This window comes from Neodiprion pinetum, chromosome 5 (genome assembly GCF_021155775.2).
Source record: "Neodiprion pinetum isolate iyNeoPine1 chromosome 5, iyNeoPine1.2, whole genome shotgun sequence".
In the NCBI taxonomy this organism is placed as follows: domain Eukaryota; kingdom Metazoa; phylum Arthropoda; class Insecta; order Hymenoptera; family Diprionidae; genus Neodiprion; species Neodiprion pinetum.
Genome location: NC_060236.1, coordinates 22,238,356 through 22,265,151, shown reverse-complemented (window position 1 = coordinate 22,265,151; position 26,796 = coordinate 22,238,356). Strand labels below are relative to the sequence as shown.

The 26,796-nt window shown below is 42.6% G+C and overlaps 3 protein-coding genes across 6 annotated transcripts; 1 reads left to right on the top strand and 2 right to left on the bottom strand.

The window, feature by feature from the left end:
• The first annotated feature begins 358 nt into the window (after positions 1-358).
• Positions 359-12,250, top strand: Set2 (SET domain containing 2). 4 transcript variants are annotated; one of them, XM_046627286.2, is made up of 15 exons: positions 359-692; positions 839-982; positions 1,843-3,546; positions 3,629-4,177; positions 6,144-6,263; positions 6,338-6,466; positions 6,574-6,775; positions 6,884-6,981; positions 7,104-7,272; positions 7,402-8,107; positions 8,504-8,561; positions 8,666-9,036; positions 9,797-10,584; positions 11,084-11,425; positions 11,523-12,250. In XM_046627286.2, the coding sequence occupies exons 3-15, from the start codon at positions 1,868-1,870 to the stop codon at positions 11,676-11,678; spliced, it is 5,367 nt and encodes a 1,788-aa protein (XP_046483242.1). In that variant the 5' UTR covers positions 359-692; positions 839-982; positions 1,843-1,867; the 3' UTR covers positions 11,679-12,250. The 4 variants fall into 4 exon arrangements, with proteins under 4 accessions (XP_046483242.1, XP_068992454.1, XP_046483241.1 ...); XM_069136353.1 differs by having other exon boundaries at positions 834-982; positions 8,675-9,036; XM_046627285.2 differs by having other exon boundaries at positions 834-982.
• Positions 12,251-13,110: 860 nt separating this feature from the next.
• Positions 13,111-22,295, bottom strand: LOC124219575 (V-type proton ATPase catalytic subunit A-like). The gene is made up of 8 exons (XM_069136365.1): positions 22,126-22,295; positions 21,396-21,737; positions 19,434-19,728; positions 19,095-19,358; positions 17,829-18,691; positions 16,748-17,179; positions 13,496-14,100; positions 13,111-13,174 (listed from the first exon to the last, which is right to left on the bottom strand). Exons 2-7 carry the CDS (start codon positions 21,543-21,545, stop codon positions 13,531-13,533), a joined length of 2,574 nt encoding a protein of 857 aa, XP_068992466.1. The 5' UTR covers positions 21,546-21,737; positions 22,126-22,295; the 3' UTR covers positions 13,111-13,174; positions 13,496-13,530.
• A 1,253-nt stretch (positions 22,296-23,548) lies between these two features.
• Positions 23,549-24,433, bottom strand: LOC124219584 (uncharacterized). Its single transcript, XM_046627320.2, has 3 exons — positions 24,369-24,433; positions 23,989-24,299; positions 23,549-23,763 (listed from the first exon to the last, which is right to left on the bottom strand). Exons 1-3 carry the CDS (start codon positions 24,390-24,392, stop codon positions 23,607-23,609), a joined length of 492 nt encoding a protein of 163 aa, XP_046483276.1. The 5' UTR covers positions 24,393-24,433; the 3' UTR covers positions 23,549-23,606.
• Positions 24,434-26,796: the final 2,363 nt, after the last annotated feature.

Sequence of the window (26,796 nt, the reverse complement as noted above, 5' to 3'; positions counted from 1 at the left end):
GTAAATTGACTGACAGTACTGAAAATTCCCTAGGACAGAGTCAGAGCTATCCACGAACTTGGAAGCGCAAAAGAGATGAAAGATTGCTGACAGTACTGTCAGTCAATTTTCGAACACGGCCATAAACGTTGACTGATGTAAAAAGGTAAGGTGTGTCTCTGCTAGAAGAACACGCCTGGAACATACTTATCTTCTTACACCAGAGTCTATGCGGTTGAACCATCTCTGTGTTTCTCATTATTCAAGGATGAGGATTGAGGATCCGGCATTGAAACAACCGAAACAACTACAGCAATAGAACGGCAACTATACCTGCGTTCACGGAGGACGGCAAGAAGTTTGTATTGCTATACGCACGGTTCGCAACATCGTATCGGGCATGGTATGCATCTGTGATCGCAACTCCATCCATAGATCTACCACTATCCAGTCGCGACAACAAGCAAAGAGCGCGGTGGACGACGGTAAAAGGAGAACGGTATATGGAAAGAACACAGGAGGCCAGTCGCTGAGAGACGTAAATAGGGAGATTCGGGTGTCTTAATTTCATCCATCCTAAATCGCCATCGTCGCTCCGAAGATTGGACCGGTAAAAACATTCACAGATTCGAGAGCTCCGAGCATCGTTCAATCGCAAACTCCAGTTTTCCTCTCCTCCTCCCCAATTTACCCGGATTTCGAAACGTACGCAGGTATGTACGAACATGTATGCATTCATACGTGCAATAGCTTGAGAAGCTGAATAGAAATAAGAAATATGTAAGCATGAAACAGAGGCAGGTCCGTTCTCATCCTCCAAGCGTTAATTCATCTGTCAATCTATGCCGTGTTAGCGAAGCTGCCAGACAGAGTCCCGACTGTCGCTTCCTCCGTTCCGAGGAGATCGAGTCATGGAAGGCTAGTGAGGACACCTAGGTCTCTTCAATCGGCTAATGGGCCCCATCAAATCGTCCCGATGACGACGGCGAGGTGCTGATTTCGGGTGAGCGACGTTATTTGTCGATCTTAAATCCTCGTCGCGTCAGTGTATCATCAAACAAAACACGATCTCACCACTTTTCGCCAACGTGTGTAACACTTTTTTTTGGTCATGACGCTTTTTTTTCAGATTTTGTCGATACGTCCGCTGATTTTGAGCACTTTGCACAGGTTTTATGACATCTTACGTTCTCCTTTTATTTATCTAAAAATCAAACGTGCATCTTTAAAACGTCATTATGATCATTGTCATTTTCTGGTCATCATTGTTATTGTCGTCACTTTTTAATTTCCTCTCTGCCCGTCTCTATTATCTTGCTTTGTACGTACATTCAGTTTTCAACTGTTTGTCAAGATCCTGACGTCACAGCACATAGTACAGTTCATTTTCTGCTTCCGTTTGCTCCATAAAATCCAAAACATACTTGTTGCAACTGCCCAAAGATACCTTAACCTATTTAAATCAGTCTGTAATTCGTGAATTTTTTTATTTGTAGATTTTTTGTTCTATCGACTGATCCTCAGAGGTAACTTCGGCATCTTAAAAGAATTTAGTAGTGTCAAATGACTTGAAAACGTCTGTAAATAATTTGTAAAAAATTATAGAAGGTTACTGAAATTTCATTGAGCAAGAAAAGTGTTCAAAGAACTATAGTGCCGTCAAAATTCTCAGAGAAACTGTTTTGGTCTCAGTGAAATCAAATTACTGACTCTGTAAAGTTGCAACAGTCTTCAAAAACTCTTTCAGGGTCGAAACAAGGTAAAAAATGATATTTCAGGGCAGAAAAATGTCTTTAGATGAGATCGATTTTATTCCTCACATCTTGATCTGTTCTTAGTGCAAGTTCATTATATTCCAAGCAGGGGCGGTGTTACTTCATCAACGGATATGGCGCGTCGACGAAAAACTGATGCCAAACCTCCGGCGAAATTGACATCGGCGGCAGCGGCGGCGGGGCCAGCATCGTCAGAGAAGCCAACAGCGGTGAGAAAGTCACGTCGACAAATAGCCAAGAAACAATTGGATAAGAAAGAGAACGGAGAAGGGACAGTTCGCGATGTGCCACACCAGAAATCTCAGAACGAATCTGAGGAGCCCGAATCTGAGGGAAACTCAAACATAGATCAGACGGTTGTGCAGCACAAGAAATTTGGTAAGTACAGATGCCCAACCGAAGTCGGGGGAAAGGAACAGCCTCAGCATGTCAACAACTCGTCGACTAAGGACAGCGATTCGAGCGACAGCCAGGAACTCGTAGCCGAGTTTCTGCATGAGGGCAACACCGAAACGAAGATGACGCAAATGGATGTGAACACTATTGTCGACGAGAATTGTTCGAACGAGGTAGTCTGGCAGGAGGATGTGATAGAGGAGACGATCGAAATATGCGAGGAAATGGAGGTGGAAGATGGTGCAGTCGAGGAAAGCTACACCATCTCCCAGGAGGATGGCAACGTCGTGCTGGAGGAAGTTCTACTCGTCAATAATCATGACTTCGAAGGTGACGGTGTGGTTGAGTTTACCGTCATTCAGAACGAGGACGGAACGGAATCAATGGTCGTCGCCAGAGACGACCAGAATCTCTCGTGCAAGGAGTACATCGCCAATAGTCTAGCATTGCAGCAAACGAAGAAAGGTGGGCGTGAACGTGAGGAGTCTGACGAGTTTCGGGAGATCGAGAAAGGTGTGGGAAACATTACCGTCCAAGAATCTGCCGAGACTGGGACCAAAGATGCTGAGCTATCGGAAGTGTTCAATCACCTCTTGCCAGGCTCCAAAAGCGAGACAAAAAGTTCAGTCAAAGGAGATGGCGAACAAACTAGCAAAGTAGAACGAGACAATAAAGTGTCTTTGAACTGCCGTAGTGAAAATTGTGTAGAAAATTCGACAGTTTGGACAGCCGACAATGCCAGAGTCAGCCCTGAACCTGGTGACATCAACATCTCTGTGGATTCAAGTGCAATTTCTATGGATTTACCCATAAATTTAGATAGGGATAATAATTTTATTTTGAACGCGACGACGGAAAACAAAGTTCAAATCGAATTGAACGCCAATCGTTGCGCTCAGTCTAGTGAAAATATTCGGACAGATAATTTAATAAATAAAAGCGCGAAGAAAGTCGAAGACACCGAAAAGCCACATTGTTCGACCAAACCTGAGTGCTCGAGTGAAGAAAAAATTGTGCAGAGGTTGGAGGTGAAAAAAAGCAGCGACGATGTTGCTATGCCAAAAGTCGGAGGGAAGGAGAAGAGTGCTAACAACGTAGTCGACGAATCCTCGTCAGGCGATAGCGAGATTGACATCAAAGCGGACACAGAGGACATTAAGATGTCAAGCAGCAGCGAGAACAGCAACGATACTCTGATTTCTGGTAACTCGGGCTATAAACTACCCGAGTTCACGGATGTTAAAAACATTCCCAATCAACAGAACGACACGGAGAAAAAGACTGGGTTTAGGAGCCGCAGCGGCAGTACTGATACGACAGGATCCGAAAGTGGCTCCAACAGCTCTGGCGTTCGACGCAGCAGCCGTATCAGGTCTATAGGTCTGATGAAACAGAGGTGAGGAGGTGGCGACGTTTTTCGTTTTCAGTTTACCACGATTAATTCTCATTCTTACGACGTTTTTTGTTTCTTTTCTCAGGTCGAGGGGACGAGGCTTGGTCACTAAGCCTAACCTGGATTTGTCCAGAGCGGTATTTCAGCACCAGGAAAGAGAGAAGCTGCTCGCTAGCAGTGGTGCTCTATCGCAGGACAACTCCAAGGACAATTCGGACAACCAGTCTGAGACGCAGTCGGACAGGGAAAGCGGCGGGAACAAAACTGGTGGGTTTTTCGATTCACCTGCACCTCTGACTGCGCTTTCAGGCACCGCCGGCTACGAGTCCGACACATCAAAACCCGTCAAGGTAAAATCGCGCTGGCGGAGATCGAGCGAGCTTGAAATGGGTGGGAGTGGATCGGCCACCAAGGTTCACCAGCTTCAGTCGGAGGGTGACGCCAGCACCGAGAACAATCTACCTCTTGTGCTCGGCAGCCCTTCCATGGATCTCAGTCTCGTCGCTGTCACGAGCAAAGTGAACGTTGGTAAGAATTCCATGCTGCCGACTGTGCTTGAAGCCCAGGATAAGGAGATGGAGGAGAGACTCAGCCAATTCGAACATCTGAGGGAGAATTTGTATTTAACCGAAAGGTGAGAAGGAATCCTTGTTTCGTTTTTCTTAGTACTAGTTCATAATGTTATCCTTGCGGTTATACTTATGAATTGGAAGTGGAAAATCACAAGTTTGCTTTTTGAAGTTCCTGCTACTTTTGTTCTCTCGAAAAAAGGAATAAGGCTAGTAAACTAATGTAAACTTGACCCTCATTTTTGAAAATAAGTTGTTTTTTTTTTTTAGGTCTAGCTTCTATTTAAGTTGTGATAGAGTTGTTTGTAAATTTTAAAAATAGATCTATCAATTTTGGCAGTAAAAATAGAATTTCAACCCTCGGCGGGTCGACTTCCTAAAACAAGCACCTAAAAACCGACGCAACTTTTTCCATTTTGATCGGATCGCAAAATGTCTTGGAGTATTTGTAAGATCTTTTCTAGGGCTACCTGGAACTCTAAGAAAAATTTGAAAAAGTGATGAAAAAAAATGATCTGGGAACTAAAAAACTATACCTAACTTTTCCAATTTCGATCGGGTTGCCAAATTTCAAAAAGCTGGAAATCATGTAGGGCAATCTAGAACTTTGAGTGGAACTACAGGAACTCGAAAACCCCCAAAAAGTACCTCGAAAACTGTCAGTTGAAATCCAAAAATGTCATGTACCTTTCTGAATTTTGATTGGATTACCAAATTTTATTGAAATCATCGACGGAACTCGGGTATGGCGGCCCAGTACTCTGGGCAGAACTCCCGAGACTCAAGAATCCAAAAAGTATTCAGAAAATTGTCGGTTCAAATCCAAAAATCTTAACTTGTTTAATTTTGATCAGATTGCAAAATTTCAATCAAATCATCGGTAGAACATGGATATGACTACCCAAAAAACTAGGTAAAACTCGGACCCGACTTGCCCGATTAGAGCTGCAAACCAAAATATTTATTGGGTTCTCGAGTTCTGCTAGCACAATTGGATTTCCCTGGATGAGTGTTATTATTACCATTATAATTGGCAATTTGATCGAAATTGAAAAAGGAGTTTGAAATTAGTGACCACTGTGGTTATATATTAAAAATAATTGTTACTTCATCCTGATATGGCGAGGCAATAACACGTTAAGCTCGTAGGATCGTCAATAATTGCAAGTAATCTTTTCACGTCCGCATATAATACTAAATTGCCTGAAGATGATTGGGCGTAGCCGATCAAAACGTCTCAACCTTTTAAAAAATCAATGAAAAGATTATTTGCTATGACCAACTTCGACGAAGTTTTTTTAATAATAAAGAAATTAAAAAGGTTAGGTACAGCTTTATCTTTCCAGTTATCATAATCACTAGGGGCTGTGCAGGTATCAGAATCCTTTGGGTGGGGTCAGGTTGGACAAAATCTAGTTTCGGGTCTGGGTTCAGAAATTTTTGGGGTTCTCGGATCCCCCGATGAAAGATGCTATAGTTTTTACAGAAAATATCGATTTCGTTTAGATATACGATGCACTATTAGTATTTAATATTTTTCCAATATTATAAATATTAGTTAAGTCAGGTTACCCACGTTTCAGACTTCTCAAAAATTTCAAGTTTCCCAAAGACTTCGGGTTTTACAAAAATCCCGGGCTTCCCGCAGATTTTGGGTTTCCCAACCATTCCAGGATCGCCAAAAAACCCGATTCGATACAAACCCGTCCCGAACCCGAACTTTTTTTCCTGAGATTTCAGGAACCCACTCTAATAATCACCTTGTAAATTAATAAAAAAATCTCGGTGTGTGCGATCAACTTTTTATCTTACGATATTTTGAGAATGGATCAACATATTTTGATGATCTTAAACTCAATTAATGCGGATCTTTATAACTAAAATTGATTACATTTTGGATTCGATCGGTCTAGTAGTATTCGAATTATTCAAATAACGTCATGGAAAAAGAACCCAAAGTTTTCATTTGTTAATGTTTTACGAGTTCAAAAGACATCTAGTTGACCATTTGTTATGTGCTTAAATCCTCAGATATACTAATAAGGAGACGAAGCGTATGGTTTGCGACTGCTTCCTGACAGAGGAAGAAATAACTAGGGGTGAATTGGGCTGCGGCGAAGACTGCCTGAACAGGCTTTTGATGATAGAATGGTACGTGATTACAAAGTCAAACGTGAAATATAATATTGGTTACGCTTTTATAATGCCGAAATGGCTCTTTACAGCGGACCAAGATGCGTTGTCGGCAATCGCTGTACCAACAAACGGTTTCAAAACTGCGAATACGCCAAATGCGAAGTCTTTCGCACCGACAAAAAAGGCTTTGGCTTACGCGCTATCGCCGATCTCCAATCGTAAGTTAAAAACATTCTCTGTATTTTTTGTTGATTGCTATTATTTTTGTACCGTTTAATGTGACCAACGATTCTGTGCATTATAAATTGTAAAAATATAATGACAGGGGTGAATTTCTGATGGAGTATGTGGGTGAGGTGGTCGATCCTAAGGATTTTCGTCGCCGCGCGAAAGACTATTCCAAGGACAAAAATAGGCACTACTATTTCATGGCATTGAAGTCTGATCAGATAATCGATGCGACTGCCAAAGGGAACATATCCCGTTTCATAAACCACAGCTGTGATCCGAATTCAGAAACGCAAAAGGTTCGAGAACGTTTTTCTTATTTTGTATTTGGTATTTTCAAGCAACGTTCATTTTTAAAAATTATCAGTAGCTGATTGTAATGAATTTATTTACGATTTCCTTCGCAGTGGACAGTGAACGGTGAATTGAGGATCGGCTTTTTTAACAAGCAATTCATCGCTGCAGGAGAAGAAATCACCTTTGATTATCACTTTCAACGATATGGGTGGGTCTTTTGCTTTATTCATCTACTGATTCTGATATTTAATGTGTTAAGTTGTTGTTACTTTGCTGCTGTGAAAGAAATAAATGTACGAATAATGTAGAGAAAAAAATAAAACCGTTTAGAAAAGAAGCACAGAAGTGTTACTGCGAAGCCGAAAATTGTCGCGGATGGATTGGTGAGAGACCTGATGAGGAGAAGGAGAAAACTGAGAAGAAGGAGAAGACTGAAAAAGATGTGACAAAGAAGAAGAAGGAAGAGAAGAAGATACACGATTATACCGAGGATGAGGATGTTAGTGATTTTCATAACTTTTTCTACTCTTTTTTGTTTTACTCAATACGTCATCTCGACTTTCGAATTACGGTCCGAAGATTGTGACTTCATTTCTTTCGCGAATGTTTCGTAATTGTTGCTTTTCAGCTGGAGGAGGAAATTGAAAAACTCTGTGCGGGTGGACTAAAGAATCGAGCACATACACTGACACTCAGCAGGTTGATGGTGCGCAGCAGAGAATTGGAGCACAGGACGCGGCTTCTGCGTCTGATACAGAGCGGAGAGCAGCCATGCCGTCGTCTCTTCCTCGACTATCACGGCCTGCGTCTGATATGGAGCTATATGATGGACGTGGGTTCAAACACCTCGTCAGAGGCGCAAACTTTCCGCCTTGAGATTCTCAGGACGTTGAGCATGCTCCCGATACCAAACAAGACGATGCTAATGGACAGCAAAATTTTCGCCGTTGTTGAAAAGTGGGCTAAACAGCTTTACTCTTCGCCCACGACCAGCGGATCGCCGGAAGAAGAAGACTCGGTGAAGCCAAAGTTAAATTGTGACGAGCCGGACAGTAGTTGCGACGTCGACAGCAACGAAAGGCTCGCCATGATTGATCCTGTAATTTCGGGTTCCGATCCCAGCAAAGGATCGAAGGAATTAGATGTCTCGACTGCTGAACCTATAAGTGAGGTTAAAAACGATCCTGAGGACGTTGCCAAAGCTCTTGAAGAGCAAACCACCTTCACCGAGCTCGCAAACAGCCTTTTATGCGAATGGTCCAATCTCAAGGAGGTATTTCGCATACCCAAGAAGGAAAGGATCGAACAGATGAAGGAACATGAGAGAGAAGCAGGTTTGTATTAGTTCAAGGTTGTCGACGTCGACGTATTTATTTTGTCGTTTTGGCTAAAACCATTTGCACAAGGTTCTAGATACGCTGTGAGGGTGCAAAGTACGACACGGTTAACTTTCAACTTCTCATTCCTGTAACTTCATACATTTATAACATTATAAGAGAAATGAAAATGATCATATCTCGACAAATGGATGTATGGATTTAGATGATTTTTGTGTCAATCGACGCAACTCTCAGTTCAGAATTGATTGAACTCTGGATTCATTCAGTCCAGTAGTTTGTAGAGTATTTAACTACCAATAACAGAAAAAAAATTTTAATTGTTGTTTTATGAGCTCGAAACGTGCAAAAAAAAAAAGACAAGCACGATACATCAATGGTTACTTTGTACAGATCGCGGCTACAAGGAGGATCTGGAGAAAGAGGACAGGCGAGACAATTCATATGAGAGGTAAAATATCCCATAGAAGATAAAGAAAGAGTTATAGAATGGATCGATTTATGCCCGAAAGGGCTAGTAGTGCCTCATACGATAGCGAAAAACTGAAATTTCAGATCCTACAGATACGGACGGAGTGACAGTGGGGGCATCGAGAAGCGATCGGATCGACGACGAGGCCGGGAGTCTCCGGACTTCGATTACAGCAGCAGAGGGAAAGAGAAGAGGGTCGAGGAGCGGGTGAATCTCGTGCCAATTCCAAGGATGTCGAAACACGAACGACGACAGTTGTTCGCGATGAAAGTTGCCAAGGAGGAGGAAGAGCGCCAGCGACGTCAGCAGCAGGAAACTTGGCAAGAACACGAGGCTCGCTGCCTGGCTCTTGGCATGGATCCCCACACCACCGCTGCTCTAGATCCGCAAACCGGATATCCCCTATTCTTCAACCCTTCGCTCGGACAATGGCAACATTATCCACCGATACAGGGTAAAGATGGGTCTTTATCCTCAACCTAGCAAAATAGTTTACTGAGTTTGTACAATGTCGCAAATCTTTTCAGACGCGAGTATAAAGTGAACTGATTCCAGTTGTACTTGTATTTTCCAAGCTGTTACCAATTCCGATTCCACATAGCGGATTTTTGAATCTTTCAATAATCATTTAGGGTACTCGTGAATTGCAGAAGAATGGCTCGATTGGTTTCAACAAAATTTTAGTGATGCATCAAGTATTCGGTATAGACAAGTCACGAATCTTTTGAAATTTCTACTGCTTTGGGTTATGTATGTCGAATCAAGAACAACAACCTACCATATCGATTGGAGTCAAATTTGGGAAAGACATCGACCATGGAAATACGACATAAATTTTTTGATTATTTCTCCTCTCTCAGTTACAAAATAGCGGTAGCCCTGACTTCAAAAATATACGTCACTCAGAATTTTCCTTAATCTTTCCTAGAATTTGGTACACCACCTTTGGTTTTCAATTTGTTGTAGTTCTCTGTCACTTATTAATATATAATTCATTTCTAAACGTTTTTTGATTGTTTAAATTCCTTTTTTCGTTCATTCGTATTCGTTTCTTCCTCGGTATCTTTCAATACTTGAACATTTTTCCTTGTGGAAAAAATTGCTCCGATTTCCTTCATTCAAATATCCAATGACCAATGAACCGAGCTATCGCACACTAGGAATGCGATTGTCCGGTCGTGTCTGTTGCAAAAAATTGTTGCTCTGTTTTTCAGATGCCCCTGACCTGACGGTGCAGTGCGCGCCTGTCTACCTTGGAGGATCTCAACCCCTCGCGGGTCAGCCTGGCATATTGGGACAAACGCAACATTTGATACCGCCCGGAGTGCCGCCGCCCGCCGTTTTCCCCCAAACCCAACAGCAGCAGCAGCTGAATTCCGTCGGCGCGTATGCGCCCCTCCTCGGAGCGCATCATCACGATCATCAATTCGCCGATGGTCAGCTCAGGATATCCGGTAATCTGATACCGATACAGAACGGTGGCTCGACGGCAGCGGCGGCGGCCGTTAGTCAGGTCGGGATTCATCAGGATCCAGCGAATATTTATGCCGGTGATAAAATGCCGGAGGGGCTCGAAAACGCCGAAAACGCATCGCCCCCGCCGCTCGACTTGCCGCCGAAGTGGAAATCTGCTAAGGATCCGAGGGGTCGCACCTATTACTACAACGTTAACGAGCGGATCTCTCAGTGGCTGCCGCCACCGCCTGACCACCTAGCAGCTTTACCTGAAACATCATCCAGCTCGGAGTCGAGCGACGAAAGTAGCTCTTCCGATGAGGCGGAAGACGAGGAACTCGAGGAGGACGAGGACGAGGATATTGGTGCGGATGAGACCGCCTGCCAGATGGACGTCGAATCTGCCGCCGGCAATCAGTCGGCCCTTGTTGCCCTGAAGGCTAATTTCGCGGAGAAATTTGATGCGACGGCCGTTGACGAGGGTTCTATTATCATTTCGGAACCAAAGAAGAGGAGGGATGGACTTGTTCAGGAGAGGATTATCAGCGTTAGTATTCGATTGAACACTTTTGTTTTTATTACTGTCGCAGTCGTGACAACGCCTAATATCAAGGAACTATCCGCGATGTACCTCATCGATTTTCGTCATTCTGCGATATGTTGTACCACGTCTAGAAACTATGGACGCCTATGTTTTTCACATGGCAATACGGTCGTTGAAGTGAAAACTAACGGTAAAAGTTATCCCTCAACAGTCGTTTTTCCACGATTTCTCGATACTGACTTAAGATATTTTGAGACAATCTAGACACTGTTCACTATTAACATACTATAATATGTGGAATGCTTATTTTTTTGTGGGGGGGGGTAAATTTTATTGCTGCTTTGTGTCCTTAAACTGCTGAATTTGCGCGTAAGACGAAAATACAAGGCTCATATCTCTTGATATACCACAATATGTCCTGGAATGAAGAAATTCAGTCAGGTACACCTCGAATATTTTCCTCGTTGAGAGTATAAAACTGGTAGATTACTATGTTCAACAGCCACGGCGAGAAGATGAGCGCGTCGATCACAAAAAGTACAAGGAAACAAAAGAGAAGTTAAGACGGCAGAAAGAAAAGGCAAAGCTCAAGGAGCACGTGGAGAAATTGAAGAAGCACAGACGTGGCGGTAAATCGAAATCTCACTCGCGAACCAGTCATACCTTGAGTAAAATTCAAGCGATAACGGCCGACCCGTCTGTCACTTTGGAACGGAAGATCAAGGACACATTTAGGGTAAACATGGCGAACGTTATGGTACACTTTTTAAATCCTTATAGAAAAAACGACTGCAAACAGGGTAGAATCACGAACACCGAGGACTTTAAGCATCTTGCCAGAAAGGTAAGAGCTAATCTACTATTTCTTGCTGTTGCTCCCGTATGTCAGAATTATTTTCTACTGAAGGATGACCAACTTTTTGTATTAACGTTTCGCACAGCTGACCCACTTCGTGCTCGCCAAAGAACTGAAGCATTGCAAAAGCGTGGACGAACTGCAGTGCAACGAAAATGTAAAACACAAGGCCAAGGACTTTGTTCGCAAGTACATGAACAAGTTTGGCCCTGTTTACCAAAAGGGTTCGGACGAAGATTAATATTAGGGCGTAGGTATTAGTAATTTTTCTAATTTATTATAACAACGGCAATAATTATGATGACGATGATTATGATAATGACGTCAACAACAACAACAACAACAACAACAATAATAATAATGGCAACAACGGCAGTATAAACAATCATTTACTATTATTACTATTATTGTTATTGTTACTCATAAGAATATAATGTGTACTTTTGCCTCGACGTTGACAATTATTATTACTATTATTATCGGTATAATTAATAATACCTATAATTGTTTTAAATCGTGATGGTGATGTCTTTCGACTACAGGCAAAATATCCTTGTGATGACGACGAAAAATTGTAAAGTTGCGTAGGGGAAATTCTTCTGTAGAATTGATATGTTAATGTGTAGATACAATTTAAATAATAATTCATTATTTTTAGTAAAGAAACAATGAAAAACAAAACAAAAAAAAAGAAATAAAACAACCGACAAACCAATCAAGAACTGCAATCGCGAATAATTGCGTGGGTAAACAATATTTTTGGGTACGTTTGAAATAGTGATGTTCTAATGCACAATGAATAATGTTTCCCACGCATAAGTAGTAGAATTAATAATATACCGAAGATTTTTATTATTGTTATTGATATAATTATATATATGTACATTGTGCAACTATTCTTTCCGTATTTCCACAGCTGTTATTTTTTTTTTTTTTTTTTTCCCCTCCAATTCCTATTCTGTTTCAAGTTCGTTTGCGTCGATTTTACCGTATACCTGTTGCAGATACCTACGTCTTGCATGCATACGTATAATACATAGATATGATCTCTATGTTCTATTTTTCATCAAAAAAAAAAAAGAAAATAAAATATGAAACATACACGGTATTAAATAATCAAAGCGCTTACGCGCCGTCCTGTTGTTATTAGGAAATGATTTTTTTTCTATATTATACGTATTATGATTTTCAATACTATAATATAGTGACTATATATTATACCATGTATATACAAAGGAAGGAGATACAAAACACTAGCTGTTTCTGTATACTAATATAGGTATATAATTATTCTCGTCTTCGAGTCTTAATTTAAAATAACTCGAAATAAATCGTTCTCAATCGACATTTATGTAATTATGTAACGCATGTAAAATTACTGCTATCGCAACGCCACTCGCGTACAGTTCAATTTCTTTTTTTAAGTAATTTAAATCACATACCCATAAATCACGTATTTGTTTGTCGAGTATGTATAATATACAAAACACACGTCGGTGTATAGTAAAATTTTATTTACGTATACGGTGTATCATGTTTCTGATTTAAATACCGTTCATAAGAATATTTATTATTGTATAATTATAATTACAACCAACAACGGTTGTATTAATATTTATAACGACGATGTTGCGCGCTGTTGACGCCAGAATTCTTGACGACTTTTCAGAAAGGCGATACCCTCCTCTGCGTAGGCCGATATGTGCTGCGCTGAAGCTTGATGGGGTGCCTTTATGTCTGAAATCAGGCAAGGCCAGTTTGATTTGCGAATCAAATTTCGTTTTCGAAATTCATAGAATTTGATTGCTGGATATTTTGTTATATCATTCGTTAGAATTTCAGATTTAAGTTTAAGTCTCAATCTCATGTAAATGTCATCGACTGAATTTCGCGGGCTAATTTTAAGTCGTCCAAAAAATTGGTAATCAAATCTATGAAATTCACCCGCAGCATATACTATGTGTGTGTTCTTGCGGAAAAATTGCACGAATTTAATAATCGATCGAACCTCTATTCCGTCCCAACTAGTTTATCTTATTTTTGTTTTAATTAAAGAACCGTTAAGGAGTATCTCCGCGCTTCTGGGAATCTAATTAATAGTCCTGCAGGTTTCTGAAAGCCTGGACCATGTCCTCGTACAGCCGATCGAACTCCATGCAAATATTCTCCTCGCCAGTGATGCCGGGATCCTCGAACTTCATAGAAGTCAGCCTGTAGAGAATATCGCGCATCGCGTCGCGGATCATGTTCCAGGTGATTCTGTTTTCCGTGGGGGTGGTAACTGCGTCGACGGCGCTCCTCGCCATGTCGTAGAATCCGATTATGTTCTTCAGCATGCCGACGGTCTTGTAGAACGGACAGAACCTGTCATAGACAGAGTAGCTGTTCTGCTGAAGAAAGTCGTCCTTGATGATCTTGGCAACCTCTAGGGTGACTTTATCACTCTCCGCCAGCGAGGCCTTTCCTACGAGCTGAACGATCTCGCTCAACTCCTGCTCCTCCTGGAGTATCCAGCAGGCTTTTGTCCGCAGCGGCGGGAACTCGTGAAAGTTTTTGTCATAGAAATCGTCGAGGGCTGTTCGGTACTTACTGTACGAGATGAGCCAGTTCACTGAGGGAAAGTGCTTGCGCTGCGCCAGCTTCTTATCCAGGCCCCAAAATACCTGGGCCAGGAAGTACAAAGTTGTCTATTCGGTTGGTTATATCAGAAATAACATTCGTAGCTGAAAACATTCCATTTGCCTAGCAACTGTTGGTGTATCGAGAGTCGAAACCAATATTTTCACCGTGATTTTGAGAATTACGAATTACCCAAGACCTCTGCGAAGTGGGTGCGATTAAACCGAATAATCAAACTATATTACCTAGAGTTGCTGTTTTTTTTCGCAGCATTATTATTTTGGACCTCTTTTTTCGCAACTTGGAAACAGCTATTAAGTCTCCGCCCTAAGAGCCAACCATATCTCGTTTCTACTGCAATACACGTACACTAGGGTGGTCCAAAAAATCGATTTTTCTTTTTTTTCAAAGTTACACGTTCAATAGTTTTTGGAATAAGAAATGAGACGCCTGTTATAGTTTGAGCCCTTGATATTAATATTTAGTGGTTTCTGAACGCATAATTCCATTTAATTATTACGCGAAAATACTTTTAGTTATTTCGGAATCTTGTACTCAGTAACGAGGCAATACATGTATACATAAATGTCCGATACAAATTTTCGTAGGGAATTCAATGCTCTACAAAAAAGGCCTGTTACAATTTTTTGATAACTGAACACTTTCAAAAGTTTTTCAAAGTTAAGGTTAAAATCATGTAAAAATTCACATTCTTCGAGATTAACAGCGAAAATACTAGACTTGTCGTAAAGCATTTCAACCGCCATAAAATCATATCATTCAATTAATTTTAACTAAAGGAAATTTATTTTTTACTCACAAAAAGGTGCTTTTAAAGTGGAATTACATATATAACATATTATTACTTGTAGTAATTGCGGAATAAATTTGCTTAAGTTGAAAATTAATTGAATGACATGATTTTATAATGTTAATCTCGAAAAATGCGAATTTTCACATGATTTCAACTTTAACCGTGAATAACTTTTGAAAGAGTTGAGTTATCAAGAAATTGTAACAGGCCTTGTTTGTAGAGCATTGAATTCCCTAAAAAAATCTGTCTCGAACATTTTTATATACATATATTGCCTCGTTATAGAGCTAAAAAATTCAGTAATAACTAAAATTATTTTTGCGTCTCAATTAAATGTAAAATGGAAAATTGCGTTTAGGAACCACTGAATAATTGCCATTGTCGGGAAAAAATAGCCGTCCTGAATTAATGTCCACGTGTGTATGTACAAGTGATTTCTGCAGACTGAATTCTCGATTATTAGAATTTAGTTGATGGTGAAATTATTCTTCAGCAGGTCTGTTGTCATCCCGTTGGGCCTGAAATAACATTCGACATCAGACGAGTTCCGAAAATCAGTTCAGAGTTAACATAAAATTGTCAGCGTGTCTAATAGCGGTCATTTTTATTTTGCGCAAAAGTTCGAATCCACCTGATAAACATGTGAAAAACAATGTTTTTTTTCGGAAATCAAATCTAAAATTGTCGGAAAGGAGACCTTCGAAAATTGAAGAATTTAAATAATACCTTTTAATATCCATGAATTGAACCCGTGAAAATCATTTGTATATACACATGGACAGTGGATTTGTGGACGACTAATTTTTCGGCTGATTGTGAGTTGATAACGTTGGTAATGCAAAATTCGATATTTCCGATGTAATGCGCCATTTACACGCATTTTTAAATCCGGTATTACTACGTCGGCCATAGTAAAACCGGAATAACAGCCGCCGTGTCAATGTATTCTATGATTCTACATTCCCAATGTTATCAACTCAGCTGAAAAATTAGCCGTCCACGAGTCCACTGTCCATTTGTGTACACTATCGCCCCCGGGATAGGCTACCGAAGTTATCCCTTAGTGGCCACACGGGATAACTAGTCACTCTGGGCTCAGAAAAAGTGAAATTATTAGCCCCTCCAGTAATTTTGCAAAATAAAATATACTTTTTGAATGATCGGCGGATATTGTTATTTTTTTATGGTAGTGGTATATGTTGTGCGTACAGTTCTAAAATTTTAGCCCTTAGTATTGAGAAATGGCGGAGTAATAAATTTTTTCTGAAAAAAGCCATTTTTGTTGAATTTTCACATATATGACCAGTTTAGAGTTTTTAGAATGCCATCTATAAATTTACCGATAAAAATCATTAGAAATGTTGAAGAACTCTTCAACAAACATGCAACAATCGGTTAGAAGTCTTAAAACACCCATATATATGTCTTGTACAACTAGGTTTTTCAGTGTGGGGTAACGAGTTACCTCATGTGGCCGCTATATGGCCTGGCTGAGGTGTGGCCGCTAAGGGTTAATCTGGATTTTCATGGGCAGCAAAATGCTACCGCAGTATCTTGCTACCTATAGTTCTTGGCCAATAGGCATGCCAAGAAAATGGGTAATTCACATTCGGCGCACACGTGGTAGCGCTAGAGTCAGTTTTGTAGGAACTCTAGGTATGTACGCTTCCCTTACGGAGCTTCCCTGCTTTATTAACATTCCTATTGGTCAGAAACTCGACAGCAATATACTGCGGCAGCATTTTCCCGCCGGTGAAAGTCCGGTCATAACTTCGGTTGCTCTCCCGGGGGCGACAAATACTGTGATCGTGTGTGTACATATGTGTCATGTAGTGCAAAAAACGGGTATGGTTGACTCCTTAATATTACTTCCTAACCTGGACGATCCCGAGAGTCGCGCTTGTCACCGGGTCTGAGAAGTCGCCGCCCGGAGGCGAGACGGCACCGACAACGCTGACGGATCCCTCACGCTCTGGGTTCCCGATGCAGAGGACGCGGCCCGCACGCTCATAGAAGTTCGCCAGTCGTGCACCTAGATAGGCCGGATATCCAGAGTCCGCCGGCATCTCGGCCAGCCGGCCGGAAATCTCTCGGAGCGCTTCGGCCCACCGCGACGTTGAATCGGCCATCATCGAGACATTGTATCCCATGTCCCGGAAGTACTCGGCCAGAGTTATTCCCGTGTAGATCGAGGCTTCCCGTGCTGCGACCGGCATGTTAGATGTATTTGCTACCAGCGTTGTTCGCTTCATTATTGACTCTGTTGATCCATCGATCTCTACCGAGAGCTCGGGAAAGTCGCGGAGTACCTGAAGGAACGTTGAATCCGTTCGGGGTAAATCATTGACCGGGGCTTGGATGGATTTGAAGATAAAAGCGGTGTTATAGATCGAACGGCCGGGGACCCCTTGAATCAAAACTTAGGAATAAGACAAAAAAACCCTTTACAAAATCTCCACCTGTGTTATTTGCGTTAATGGTAGTGAACACGAATGAACCTATATTGGACTGTGTGATATTAATGATGCCAACAAAATTCGAACAACACAGACTAAAATTGTAAGATATCGACAGTTTAGGAAATTGTTTTACAAAGAGAATGTTCGAAACGCTTAGACTCTGGTATTTTGATCCGATTGTATAGTGTTTTTGATACAAATTTATCATAATATAAGCACTATCAAGAACACTCTTAGGCGTGTAGATAATAGTAGTAATTGATTTCAGAAGAACTTTGGATGAATAATTCCAGCAACGTAAAATAACGCCATTGATAATTTGTCTTTAAAACAGTCCTTATACGGCCTCAAGTAACTTTACATTATTTAAAACATGAGAACGCTTGTCTTCATGATTTTAAACGATTTGTATGGGATAAATTCATAGTATTCGAAATGAATACACAGAGATTTCTCGCCAAAGATGTAAAACGATGGTTTACGTTCCCTTTCCCAGTACCTCGGACATTTCATTCCCGCGTTCTCCGCACCCTACGTAGACGATAACGTCCGAGTTTGAATACTTGGATAGTGACTGCGAAATGACGGTTTTCCCACATCCGAACGCTCCCGGAATGGCGGTGGTCCCGCCTTGGACGCAGGGAAAAAGAGCGTCGAGGATGCGTTGGCCAGTTAGGAGAGGATGATTGGCGATCAGTTTTTCGGTGTATGGCCGGGGTGTGCGGACGGGCCAAAGTTGGATCATCGTGTGACCCGTGAGCTGCCCGTCGAATTCGGTCTCGAGGATGACCTCGTCGACGGCGTACCTACCGGGAGGCGCGATGTACGTCAGGGTGCCCCTGGCCTTCGGGTGGAGGAGCATCTTATGCTTGACGAGGGTGTTCTCGTCGACGATGCCAAAAAGGTCACCACCGGTCAAGTGGCTCCCCGGCCTGATGTTGAGCGGCACGAAGTCCCAGGAAACGTTCCTGGACAGGGAGGGAACGCTGACACCCTTTGGGATGTAAATCGAACCCGTCAAATCGTGGATATCTTTCAAGGGACGTTGAATCCCGTCGAAGATGCTGCCTAGGATTCCAGGCCCTAGTTCCACGCACAAAGGGGTCCGCATTCTGAAGACGGGGTCGCCCACCGTCAGGCCGCTGGTGTCTTCGTAGACCTGAACCGTCACCGCGTCGCCGTCCAGTCTTATCACCTCACCGATCAGCTTGAAGTATCCGACTCGCACCACCTCGAACATCGCCGCCCCCAGCATCTTCTTGGCGATTACAACCGGGCCCGAGACGCCGAAGACGTAACCGATCCGAGACTCGACCTCGTCGTCGTCCATCGTTGCGGTTATGTTGGCAGGATACGACAAATCTGAACCATTGACGAAGAGAGGAAACAATCGACGAGTTCTCGTCATCATATATTCGTCGTTGCTTGCTTCACAGCTATGGGTGATTGTAACCGATGGGATACATATTTACTTGCCGATAAACAGGCAAATCGTTTCGAATGGTTTCAAAGTGATTTCAAACGGTTCAAGCGGTTTGAAAATGATTCGAAAAGTTTCAAAAGATTTTCAAATTATTTCAGGCGATTTGAAAACAATTACAAATGTTTTCAAACCATTTTTTAGGATTTTTAAACGACTTCACGGTTCGAATTAAAAAGTGATTCCAAGCAGTCATCAAAAGTGGTTTGCTATTTCAACGAGTAAATACCGCTTTGGTTTATACTTACCGTAGGAGAACCCCAAAAGCAATCGCTTCCCGCTTACCTGGGTGTTTCAGCAGGTTCTGAAGATATTTTTTGTCGACCTCCAGCTGACCCAAAAGTCGCTGATGAGCCGTACCGTTCTTCTGACCGCAAGGCGTGCCCGATCTCTGACGCCGAGGAGCCGGCTTCTTCGAGGGTTGATCCTTCGCCTCGACCTTTGGAGCATGCTGAGTTTTTGGTAGCTTCGGCTCTTCCGGCGGCTGTGCAGAATCCTCAGCGCTGTTCTTGCTGGTCAGCAGAGTGACTGGTATCGGGGGAGATTTGTCTGCGGATCACAGCGGAGGAATCTGTTAACTAAAGAAAATCCGAAATACCAGTGATCAAGGAAGTGGTTACATACCTCCGATTATGTTTTGGATTGCCTCCTGGGCTTTCTGGACACCGAGACGAAACCCGTCGAACTCCGAACGAATCCTCATCCCTCGGTAATAGTAGACCAGACTAAGCTCGAAGTCCCCGAGGTGGTAGAGCGCTTCGGCCTTGTAGTACATCGCCCTGGCATTGCTCGGGTCCCTCGAGTTCTCTTGGAGTGCCGCTTCCGCGTCCTCCAATGCTTTTTCCGGCTCTCCCAACAGCAGGTAACACTTACTCCTAGCGATCAGAGCGTTCTTGTCGCCGGGACTCAGCTCCAGGGCCTGAACAAAACGATAGTGAAAACGTGAGATGAGTGACTTGAACCGGTTTGGGGAAATCGACGTCCTGAAGAACAACGCTATACTGAGCGCGGCAAGAAAAAACCTTGTTGACGAAGTTGATGGCTATCTCAACGTCCCCGGAACGCATTTCGCGAGCAGCGAGAGCGAGCATCGCACCGGGTTCCGCCTCTTCTGGTATCTGAAGTGCGCGACTGCGGTCCTGGCGACGCTTCATCTTGAGGGATTGCTTGATGTCGCGACTGCCCATATTTACGGCGGCGGCGCGATCCTTGTCCGTGTAAACCTCTTCCTGGCGTCGCAAGCCGCAGTTTTTCCGGCGCTTCTTCTTCTTCGTCTTCTGGGCCCTCATTTCCGTGTCCAAGGCACTGGCCGGCTGGCGTCGCTTCCGCTTCTTGTCACCCTTCTTGCGTCTCGACGCACCTTCATCCTTCAACTCCGAGAGGGTGTCAATCGTCGCGTGCGCCGTCAACGCCGAGCCGTTTCCTAACGCCTTAAACTCGCGTCTTCCGTACTTCCCTAACTTGCGGCTAGATCCCTTTTCTACCGTCTCCTCGAGCCCGACCCGGACAAAGCTCAGGAGGAAGTCGTTGTCCTGCATCGTCTGGTTCAGGATGTCCCTCGCCTGCGTTCCGGCAGCGTCGGACGCCCCCGAAGTGACGGTTTCGGCGTCCCCCATGAATCTCCTGCCCTTTACCCTCGGGATTTGGGATAAACTGATACGTGGAGCACGACGCGTTACTCGTGTACCTTTTCCCGAATTCTAGCATAGCCGATCCGCGGATACGTGTGGATATCGACACCTTAACTAGGTGGCTCGTCGCCCTGGCAACTCAGTCAACAACGAGTCACGATCCTACATATTGTACTTTTCGTATACCTATAATCTTACACGGATTCTCTCACATGTGTGATATCCACCGCATGCGAGTGTGTGTACCATATGTGTTGTGCGTACCACTCATGCCGAAGAAAAAAGTAAAGTAAAGGAAAGGAAAGGAGAGGAGAGGAGAGGAGAGGAAAGAAGGACCCCCACATGTCGCATGATGTGCGATGAGACCCTAACGATTCCGCATGAGCAGCTTATGTGCGCGAGAAGTTTTAGAGGAGAGGAACTTGATCAGGACTAGTCGCTGCTCTGCCGACACGCTTTGGCTGTTCGAATCAGTTGTACCTGTTGAAGATGAGGAAGACGGCGATACGATTCGTCGCCAATTGCACACCTACAACAACAATGGGTCATCGTTCATTGACTCACTTCGTCAGGGTCTTGTTCGCTGATCCTCATACAAGGTTTGTGCACTCGCTTTTGTCGATCAGCGATCGAACACTGTTTCGGTACTTTAGTGACCTAATTTAACTATGGCACTCCTCTCGTCACCTGTTATTAATAATTAGAACTTATTTCAATAACTAATACTGCACACGATTACGATCGGCAACATATTACAGTTGATGTAAGAGAAGTTTGGAAGCTTTAGCTAACGTATCGATTTGCTTGCGCTGATCAGATAACTGAACCAATTTTACGATTACTATTCGATTTCCATTACCGTGAAGAATTGAAGCGTGATGGGGAAAGAGAGGGCCAAAGGAGTTTGTGCATTACAGTGCCTATAATCTATATGCGAATTATGAGGCTGACTGACCTGGTTGTAGGAGTAGAGAGCCTTGGAATAATTCCCATTCTTCAGGTGTCCAGCGGCCTCGTCGACGTGAAGTTTCGTCTCCACCGCCACAGCTGAGACCTTGTGCTTTCCAGCTTTCCGGCTATTACCGCCGTTTGGAGGCGGTGTCATGCTAGGTTTCCTTTTTACCGCTTTTGCTGATCAGTTTTTCAGCGTCTCAGCCAGGCTCGTGATTCATATTTGTGCCAGTTCATGATCCCGACCGTTGGAAATCAAGGTAAGAAGATGAAGAAGAAGCAGAAGAGGAACGCCTGCTGTTCCGATGAGTTCAGTCCCAGAGTTTGCAGAACAGTGCAAAGAGTTCTGAAGAACGAAACAACTAGGTATGCCTCTGCAGGATCGTGAGGTGGATCGGAGAGAAATGGATGAAAAATGGAAAGCTTCATCCTCTCGCTTCATGATTAGCAATTTTTTGCACGACGTTTTAGCCGGGACAGGCCGTGCCTGGCATCCGCAATGTATGGAGCTGGGTTTTGAATCCAGTAATTGCCGCTGGCAGTGCTCCGGTACCCGGGTGAAATTTATCATTGTTACAACCCCTCTACCGCCGACCGCTAATGGTAAAGTGAAACTATAATTTGTCGTTTCTTTATCGCCACGCCCCGACGAGGATGAAGATAATTCGGTAAGTTTTCGGTAAACTTTGGGACATACTGAGCTACAGATTTGACTAAATTGCTGATATACTTACCGACAGCATGGTTTTTTCACCGACTTAGTTCTTTTTGTTGTTCACATTTCTAGAAGCGTCGTTGATGATGAGTAAAAGAACACGTACTTTGACATCGTCGTTATATCGTTGGTCCGAAATATGAGGATAACACGACAACCGATCAGTCGGCCAAGGAAAGAGCTTAGTGTTCTTCCCGATAACAGTGGCTGTACTCTGAGCGGGATAAGAGAAGGCAATAAGGTCAGGGATTCGGTTCGCCTGGAGAAACAATAGCTCGCTGATCCGATCTTATGCCGGGAGCGCGCAAGCTCGGGTTCACTTAGCGTGTCTGCCACGCGGTTATACCTGTGCCCGACAATTATCCGCCGGCTGACTTGGTCGATTGGGATCTCGACGAGGTGACTGACGGATCGAAAGGACAAATAATTAGACGTCAAATTACTGGGGCACCCCGGTTCCCCCCGATAACCGTGGATATAAGATCGCGTCCCTGCACAGCCTATTTATGCGACAATTGCCATACTGTTTATTGCTACCGTTGCATAGTGCAGTAACTTAGTGTATTACACTATCTTTCTGCAAGGAATTTTGTCAACCGCGCGGCATGCGACGATCATCGAGGTAATTACGCGCGCACTGCTGTCTGACAAACTCTAAAGTTTAAGGTAAGGAAGGGGAGGAATCATGCCCGGAATGCGCAAGCTTGAGTTCGCTCATTGTTAGCGTGTCTGATATGACCAAGGCTGTAGTTATAGCTACGGCAACCCTGTACTTAACTCGGCAATTAACTAATAGCCCCGACGGCCACGGGGCCTATCAATCCCTGAGGCTTGTTTCCCCTAACCCTTAGAGCAAAGGCTCATCGACGTTCATCACCTTTGATCAACCGGTCTGTGTAGTCTTAATGCGAATTCATCGATGCACGGATTGAGAAGCATGGCATGATACTCTTCGTCGGAGGGTTTTCACGACAGCGGTACTCTTCAACGTTCTTCTTACCCTGGTTTTTTCGATGCTGCTGCAGTTGCGACAAGTTGAATTATTCCACAGACTCCGGACAGACCCAGAAGCCAGACTTGGACGACCGATGCAAGGAACAATACTGGGGTATATTCTCGAGTATTACATCGAGATACCGGCTAATATTTCCATATAATTATTAATCGATAGACGAATGAATGAACGAGGGCCCCCCTTGCGTGTTCCGGATTCTCTGATATTGGTATTGAACAATGTTACGTGTACAGGGTTCGCGGTCTGCAACGGCTTATTATTAAGCCCAAGACGAATGTCTGTCGTCACGCCATACCAGAAACCCCATCCCACTGTTTTCGGGACAATCGCGTCGACGTGCATTACGGATTTGCGGAAAAGTTGGTGGTGACGCCGAAGGAAAGGTACTTGTAAGAAGCTCGCAATTAGGTTATTAGTATTGGTGCAGTATTTTATTGAACAACCGTGATGAACTAAGATTCGTCAAGAGGCAATTACCGGTATCCTTAAACTCGGGCTTTTCTTTCGGCGTCCTCTTTATAGCGGGCGATATCGTCCGCGCTAATGGTGTATGAGAAGTCTTGACCGGCAATATTCGTGTGGACAGAGATCCGTCCGTTAGCGTCGAAATTAGGTTTCTCGGCAAGAAGCTCGGTCGTATCCCTGCAAGAAAAAAGTTTTTATAAAACAATGCGATCATCGTACAAGTACCAGACTTTGGTGAAATTGGACATCACCGGTCAACCGATACCATCTAATCGAAAGTATGCTTGAAGTCAACAGTTGACTCTACAGCGCAGCTGACTTTGGGTGCGCTAATGTACCGCAGAATGCGTCAGGTTATAATCTTGGTCGACTAGAACCAAACGATGATTGCAACAGACTTACGAGATTACTCTGTATCCGTTTTCGTCAGAAACGTAGACGACCGTTCGCTTCTCGACCCCATTGCTGTACCAGTATTTTCCCTCAACGCGTACACCCTCCCTGACTTCTATCCTTCCCTGGGTCACATCCATTATACTGTCGACGAGGATGGTAGTGAAATTGTATACGGCATTTTCGGCCTGCTTGTGGAACAGCCTTGCCTCAGCCTCACCCCGCTCGGACTCGGCTACATCCTCTTTCGACGACTGTGCCGCGTTGTCCTCGAAATCCTGGGCGAAGACTCCGGCAAGGAGACCAGCGAGAAGGAGAAGCTGGAAGAGAAACAAATCTGTTTATCAACCGCGATTCGTTTCGAAATATCTACATGAAATTCAATTTACCTTAAACGCAGCTGGGACAGTCATGCTTCCTGATGATATTGATCACGTACTATTGAATGTCTCGGTATCGACCTATTTATATACGAAACGATAGACCAGTTGCCACTAATTACTCCCTCTTTGCCCCAAGGGGTGATGGAGTACGTGGATTTTCTTGAAATTTCAGTGACCTTCATCACTGGTGTCTCTGTACTTTCACTTTTTCGATTATGCATCCGTGCTGTTATCTTTACCCTTAAGCGATAATTTCCACACTATGATATGAGAGATATTTCTAATTTGTCTTGAACTTTAGCATCGAATGGATTAATAATTGAATGAATGGAACGCGAGTGGAATTATTAGTCCAATTAAGTGAGAATTCCACTTCGGAAATTGATGCTCGTGATGAAGTTGTACTCAAATTTTTTTTTCATGCCCCTGAAATACGTATTTGATAAGTCTACGCAGAAAAATCTTGACGCTTCATTTGTTTAACATTTTTTTTTCTAAATTGTTAATGCCATTCGATAGAACAGGTTTTTCTATACAAAACAAATATGCGTCACAAATTCCTAACATCAAAATTGATACATCTATAATTTGTTGAGGCACCACACCACGGTCAAAATCTTTTTTTTCGTTTTTTTTTCATTTTTAGACACATGCATGTTTCAAGAATGCTCTTACCAAAGGGCATAGACCGATAACCGTAGTGAATCGTCCCCAGACGGAAACCTGGATCACCTTTTGAGAGTATGTTGGTACTAATGAGATACGTTGAACCTGCAAGCTTCAGATCTCTATCTATTTTGGTTTTTAATAAATCGAGAAAAACGAAAAGTCAGAAAATATCTTTTGTCTCAGAAGCAGCTGAACCGATTTGAATGAAATTTGTACACATTATAGTGTAGATAATGGCTATACTCGGAAAAACAACAGCTCATAATCTTCACAATAATCGTTAGAAACAGGCGATTTTGTCCAATATTTTTCTTTTCTTATGACAACTTTCTAGAACAATTTTTAAACTAACTTTATTTAATGTCTTTATAAATTTAAACGTTATAATTTTATAACGTTTGAGTTTATTAAGGGTCTTATTTTTCTTCACGCTTATCTAAATTTAAATTATTTCTGGTTTATGCATTTTTTTGAATGGAATTTCAATGATAAATTAAAAAAAATTAAGTCAACTACCTGAATCCCCCATTTTCAATTCTAATAATTAGAGAGAAATTAACGACAACAGAGTTAGGGCGGCTAGGTGGTCTAGTGGAGTAAGTCTCCGGTAAAGCATCTCTAGATACCAGGTTCGATTCCTGGCTCCGTCGTTAATTTTTCAAATTCACCAGTTTGTCAAATTTACATATTTCAACAAAAATTCTCTCGTAGATTAATGATTTGCACACCAGCATCTCATTTATTAGACGGCATTGCCGTCTTACGGGCTTCTCATCGGAAGCAAAGGATTCAAAAAGGGTAAACATAACATCTACACACTACAGTCTCCTTACATCGTGCATGCAGAGAAGAAATTCTTAATCTAATAATTAGACTTTGAATTTCTCATAAGAGATCTAAAATGACCGTTCTCAGCGTTTTTGAAATTGAATAAATTTTTCAAACTTTTCACCTTCACATTGGACTTGCCATCTAGAATTTCCAAAATCTGATGTTAGATTCATAACTAAAGATCTCAAAAATCCCTGGGTACCCACTTTCACGGCTAAATTCTTTCAACTCTTTCAGTTATTCAATTATACAAGTTATTTTACCGTTAAACAATGATATAGTCAAATTTAGGGCTTAGCGTGAAAAATTTGGGGGTGAACTTTGCTCCTTTTTTTCATTCAAAACATTTGTCAAAAAATGAATTTACGAGCAACTATTGCCTTTACATTATTTTACATTATTTTTGTCTCTATATTGACTGGAGTATATGAACAAATCACAACACCCTTGCTAATTATTATCAACGTTGCTTCTTTCATCAGGATTAACTATTTTCATTCTTGCACGTTTTTATATAGTCCAACCGATCAGTAGTTCCGGGCAGAGATTTTCAATGATTTATACTTGTAATTTTCAAATATACTGGACGAAAATACGCCAGTGTTTGAATCAGCAGAACTTCAAAGTCTACAAACCCATTTTCGCATAGATGCAAAATGACTTCTGATGTTAGTTTGAAAAAACTAAGAACCGTCACGAGACCAATCATTTTAACTTCCTATCCGAATCATTTGATGTTATATATAAAAGTCTTTAGCAATGTACGAGGAGGACAATTTTTACACATATGTAGGTATTTAGAATATTTAGATGCATAAATAAATGTTGCGCATTATATTGGATTAGAAAACAAATGTTCCATAACACTACCGATGTTTCGGGGGAAACGAAAGTCTGAAGTACTTGCCTGCATTTTCCTCGGAACGAAGAACCA

What these genes read in the sequence shown, in the direction of transcription:
- LOC124219575 (XM_069136365.1), bottom strand. Translation starts at nt 21,545, where the DNA reads ATGACACCGCCTCCAAACGGCGGTAATAGCCGGAAAGCTGGAAAGCAC. An exon ending in CTCTCTACTCCTACAACCAG is followed by an intron (nt 19,729 to 21,395) that starts GTCAGTCAGCCT and finishes CGTTTTGTTCAG; the next exon opens with GCCCTGGAGCTGAGTCCCGG. An exon ending in AATCCAAAACATAATCGGAG is followed by an intron (nt 19,359 to 19,433) that starts GTATGTAACCAC and finishes TGTGATCCGCAG; the next exon opens with ACAAATCTCCCCCGATACCA.
- LOC124219584 (XM_046627320.2), bottom strand. Translation starts at nt 24,392, where the DNA reads ATGACTGTCCCAGCTGCGTTTAAG. An exon ending in CTGTCCCAGCTGCGTTTAAG is followed by an intron (nt 24,300 to 24,368) that starts GTAAATTGAATT and finishes TTTCTCTTCCAG; the next exon opens with CTTCTCCTTCTCGCTGGTCT. An exon ending in AACGGATACAGAGTAATCTC is followed by an intron (nt 23,764 to 23,988) that starts GTAAGTCTGTTG and finishes TTTTTCTTGCAG; the next exon opens with GGATACGACCGAGCTTCTTG.
- Set2 (XM_046627286.2), top strand. Translation starts at nt 1,868, where the DNA reads ATGGCGCGTCGACGAAAAACTGATGCCAAACCTCCGGCGAAATTGACA. An exon ending in AATTTGTATTTAACCGAAAG is followed by an intron (nt 4,178 to 6,143) that starts GTGAGAAGGAAT and finishes TTAAATCCTCAG; the next exon opens with ATATACTAATAAGGAGACGA. An exon ending in TTAAGCATCTTGCCAGAAAG is followed by an intron (nt 11,426 to 11,522) that starts GTAAGAGCTAAT and finishes CGTTTCGCACAG; the next exon opens with CTGACCCACTTCGTGCTCGC.